Source organism: Bison bison, unplaced genomic scaffold (assembly GCF_000754665.1).
Source record: "Bison bison bison isolate TAMUID 2011002044 unplaced genomic scaffold, Bison_UMD1.0 scf7180017864516, whole genome shotgun sequence".
Classification (NCBI taxonomy): Eukaryota; Metazoa; Chordata; class Mammalia; order Artiodactyla; family Bovidae; genus Bison; species Bison bison.
The window spans coordinates 8,009,216-8,014,203 of NW_011495069.1; the positions used below are offsets into that span (position 1 = coordinate 8,009,216).

The 4,988-nt window shown below is 56.3% G+C and overlaps 1 protein-coding gene across 2 annotated transcripts in view; it reads left to right on the forward strand.

Annotated features, from left to right (window-relative positions):
* Nucleotides 1-4,988, forward strand: part of LDLRAP1 (low density lipoprotein receptor adaptor protein 1) — a 26,258-nt gene that overhangs the window by 14,594 nt on the left and 6,676 nt on the right. For both annotated transcript variants that reach the window (XM_010830076.1, XM_010830077.1), the window contains exon 5: nt 4,915-4,987. In XM_010830076.1, the coding sequence (XP_010828378.1) occupies nt 4,915-4,987 (73 nt within the window). The remainder of the gene's footprint in view (nt 1-4,914; nt 4,988) is intronic.

A 4,988-nucleotide genomic window follows, 5' to 3' on the forward strand; every position in this document is an offset into this window, starting at 1 on the left:
AGGATGCTTAAAGCCAAGGAGACAGGATCTGTTCAGCTCCCCCCGTCATCAGGGACACATCCAGGACGTTCCGACATTGAAGTGGCCCACAGGCTTTCTGCCGCCCCTCAGGGCCAGGAGTGGCGCGCCGTCCAGTCTCCCTCTCTGCTTCTGTAGCCACTTTGCTGTTCTGACTTTCGCCCTCCTGCCTCGCTCTCAAGGCCTTTTGTGATTGGGCCTGCTGGGTAATCCAGGATAATCCCCACCTCAGAGTCTTTAACTTAATCACACCTGCCAAGTTCCTCTTGGCATGTAAGGTTCACAGGTTCTAGGATTAGATTGTGGACATCTGGGCTGGGGAGGGGTGGGCAGGCGGGCTTCGCTTGTAGCTCAGCTGATAAAGAATCCACCTGCAATGTGGGAGACCTGGGTTTGACCCCTGGGTTGGGAAGATCCCCTGGAGAAGGGAACAGCTACCCACTCCAGTATTCTGGCCTGGAGGATCCCATGGACTGTGTAGTCCATGGGCACGCAATGAGTCGGACGCGACTGAGCGACTTTCCCTTTTGTGGAAGGAGGGGTGCGGTTCAGCCTGCCTCAGGTCCTGTGGAAGGAGCACTGTCGGGGAAGCCAGGCCGGGGGCCTGATCCCAGCCTGCGGCTGCGGGTGAGGCCCTGCCCTCCCCTGGGCTGCGTGGCCGGTGGCGGGATGCGGGGCCGCCCCCATGGCCTCCTGGATCGCTCGCTCAGGTCCCAGTCTCCTTGTGCACCTAGTTTCTTCTCTGCAGACTCAGTGTCGCCAGCCGCTCACCTGGGCCTCGTGATGCCCTGGGTCCCTGAGCTGCAGTGGCTTCTCCCGTGACAGCCTTGTTCCCCACAGAACAAGCTTATTGTGTCCTCATTGTTTGTCTCTTCCTCCGCACTGAGCAGAGCAGGCGCTGGGCAGGGGCAGCTGGCCCTCGGCCATTGCTGCAGAGCAGGGGCTCCCAGCATGCAGGGACTTCCTCTGAGGTGGGGAGGTCGGGGGTGAAAGAGAGCGAATGCTGGCCCAGGGGCTACGGGAGCCTGGCCTGGGGCCAGAGGACTTTAGACGAGCTTGAATGAAGCCAGTCTGCCCCAGGCTGAGAGGTCAGGTTTACTGGGGAAAACAGCCGGCCACTGCTCGGTGCTGACAGCAGAGCCAGCGGTAGAGGGCCGGCTCCTGCTGGACGCCCAGCCCCCAGGCTCTTCGCTTTTCTCGGCCCATTCTCATCTGCATCAGGAGCGGCTGGGTCTCGGCTTGTCCTTCTCCAGCCTTTCCCACCTGACCTCTCCGATTCCGGCAGGCCCCTCGGAGAGACAGCCCAGCCCAGGGCAGTGTAAATAGACCATCTGACACGCGGGCGGTGCCCTTGTGGCTCCCAAGGCCTCAGCCAAGGCCGGACTTCCAGTGTGTTATGGCCTCGTGGTCTGGTCGCGTTGGAGATCCCGAGACTCTCAGGGCAGAGAGGATGTGGCTGACGAGGAGGAGGCAGAAGGTGAAATGGGTGCCCCGGTTTCTGCATCCCTGCTGCCGGCAGGTCCCTCCACAGACGCATGCTGCTCCCTGTCCTGGGCAAAGCTCTGTGCCAGGCCCTGGGGACCCAGGGGAGGGAGGCCACAGAGAGGAGAGCCAGGAATCAGTTACTGGCACACAGGGAGCTTGGTTCTCGGGTGGTGGTCACTGTCATGCTGGAGGTCATGAAGACTTCTCGGAGAAGGAGACATTTTGAATTGGGCTGTGAGGGATGAGTAATATGTGGGAGGAGTTTCCCAGGCCAAGAAAAAGGGGACAGGGTGGTGAGAGGGTGGGTCACTCCAGCCCAGGAGTCATCAGCACGTGCAGAGGCACGAGGTGCAAACTTGAGTGATACATTTTGGTGGGGGGACTCAGATGCCGCTGGAGCCTGGGTGGGTGGCACCTCAGGGGAACCTTGAATTTGGATGTTGACGCAGCCCTCAGTCCTTTTGGCCAGCAGCCCAGAGTCTCCACATCCCCACCCTTCCTCGCTGGGCTGCCTGAATCAGCAAGAAGCCAAGACCCACCCAGATGGAGGGGCAAAGGGGTCCCTTTCTGGGTCGCCCACCAGTTCAGCTCAACATGGGCGGCACAACCACCAGGCCTCTCTTCCCCGGAGGCTCCTCTTGCTCGTGGCCAGGATAAGATTCTCTACAAAGAGACGTTTTTATCTGCCCACCTGGGAGCCCTCAGCCTGCACCTCAGCCTCCAGGCTCGGACATGAAGGTGCCATCGCAGCGTCAGTGGGGAGCCCAGGGTCGCAGTACAGGTAGGCCCCCTAATCCTACCTGGGCTCAGGCGGGCAGGGCTCCTCTCCCTCTCAGGACAGTGGCATCCCCCAGGTAATCCTTTGGTGCAGCAGTTAATGCTTCTGGGCAGCAGGGCTGTGCAGGCACCCCGCCCCATTTGGTTTGAGTACCCAGCTGGGATCCTGGATTCCGCAGTCCTGGCCCAGGTCTGCAGCCCTAAGCCCGACGGTTCCCTGTGAGAAGCTGACCGCCTGGTTATCCGGAACAAGACAGGGACATGAAAAACTGGGCAGGTAGTACTAGGTCAGGTAATAAGACAGACCCACAAGCCAGAGGCATTCAGGAGGGGCGGACACCTGGCATGTGGAATCAGGGAAGGCTTTTCTGTGGGCAGACGTGAACAGTCCTTCCATCTCATGCTGGTGCCCAGATTCCTGCAGTCGCCCAGGAAAATGGGGCCTGTCCCCGCTCCCAGTCGCTGTCCAGCCTGGGCTTGCAGCCACCTGCAGGCATCTGAATCTTGAGTTATATTTGGTTTAACTTGCAGCTCAGGACTTCAGGGCGAAAGGGCGGGGATGTATGCAAATGAGCAGGCAGATTTATGCAAAAACAGCATCAGGCCTGTGTCCCCAGATTTCCTGGAGGCAAAAATAATGGCGTTCCCATCTTGCTGCCACACTGGGTGACCAGCCCTTGCTTGGGTGTATAGTGATCTGACTCTGGCTGGTAATTAGCCCGTATTTTTAGTTCATGGGCAATTCTCAATGGTAACTGGGTCTATTAAACTTGATTCAGACGTGACAGCTTAAATTGTAAACAGCTGTGAAGAGTTTCATACTTAATTACCATATTTAAGTTTTGCCATAAAGCACCCGTACTTCTATCAAAAATGTAAATGACGGAGACATTCAAATGAGATTTTATACTTCGTGAAGTTTAATTGGCAGGGATCAGTCAGCTTGTTTAGGGATTTTAAATTTTAAAGAAGAGTTTTAAAGGCAGTAGCCACAGATTCATTTCTCAATTAAATTGAGTTGTCTGGCTGAGGGGAAGGGAGTGGGGCTGAGACTGGTTAGGCCTGAACTTGTTGTGTACTTGAAAGAGTCTGGCACTTTCTTCCCCAGGCCGGGCCTGCAGAGGAAGCTGCATGTTGCTTCCGGCTACAGCTGCAAGTTCTAGGACTTTCACTCCCAGAAGTCGAGCTGGTTAACCCTGAGCTGAAATCAGAGAGGAAGGAGCTGAGATGAAAGTGGGCTGAGGGTCGGTCCTGGCTGGAGTGTGAGGCCTCAGAGACCTGTCCCCAGGCAAATGCAATCCAGCCAGCATCCTAAGCACCCCTGGAGGGCTCTGGAGATCAGGGGTGTTCAGAGTTGATGCTTGCCTTTAGGGAGCACCCAGTTGGGGTGACATAGGCAGGCAAGCATGGGCTTTGCTGGTGTCTCAGCGGTAAAGAATCTGCCTGCAATGCAGGAGACACAGGTTCAGTCTCTGGGTCAGGAAGATCCCCTGGAGGAGGGCATGGCAACCCACTCCAGTATTCTTCCCTGGAGAATCCCCATGGACAGAGGAGCCTGGCAGGCTGTAGGGTCGCAAAGAGTCAGACACGACTGAAGCGACTTGGCAGGCAGGCACACAAACTGCTACTACTTTCGTATGATGTCACTAGAGAGAGGGGGCAAGGCTGTGGGGGCCCAGTGCCTGATGTCATGTGGCGTGGCCTGGCGTAGCATGGCATGACCTAAGAGGTGACGACATTTCAGTTGGGCTTAAAGGGGTGGATGGGAATCCTCCAGGGGTTGAGGGCCAACATGTGGCCTTTCTTTATAAGTAGGTGATGGCACTGGATGGTTTTAGTCTTCTGCCACGGGCCCTTATTGACATCTTGCTCCTGCCAGGAAATGACTTCCCTGGTGCAGATGGTAAAGCGTCTGCCTACAGTGCAGGAGACCCAGGTTCGATCCCTGGATTGGGAAGATCCTCTGGGGAAGGAAATGGCAACCCATTCCAGTACTCTTGCCTGGAAAATCCCACGGACAGAGAAGTGTGGTAGGCTACAGTCCATGGGGTCGCAAAGAGTTGGACACAACTGAACAACTTCACTTTCACTATCCTGCCAGGAAATAAAGAGCCTTTCTGGCATTCAGTTGCAAGCCCCTTTGTCCCGCCATAGTCCTGACCAGAGTCTAACCTGTGGCTCATTCAGGCAGTGGCGGGAGCCCTTTCCCAACTCTGGCTTTTTTGTTCTATAATTCTAAGGGGTAAGTAACTATGTGAAGTCCTCAGGTCATTAGGGAGGATTTCTTGGAGTAAGTAAGCCTCACGGTTAATTAATTGCATTTAGGGAAACTCAAGGGGGAAGGAAAAAACATGGCGGTGAATAGCCATTGCCAAGGTGAGGGGTTGAAGTACCGGTGGGAACCTTGGCTGGGCTCCAGGTAGTGATGATGGGGCCTCAGCTGCCTGGGGAAGGTGTGGCCCCTTTCCTTACAGGCTGCTTTGGTGATGGGGAGGGGCTGGGGTTCCACCTCCACCCATCAGACATTCCAGAGCCAGGGTGGGCCTGGCCTGGAGTCCCAGGGCCTCCAGTGGAGACTTGCTATTACCTGCCTAACACTGTACCCCTCCCCCGACTCCACTTCCTGTTTTTTAGGCCCAGGCTGTCACCCTCACAGTAGCCCAAGCCTTCAAAGTTGCCTTTGAGTTGTGGCAGGTATCCAAGGAAGG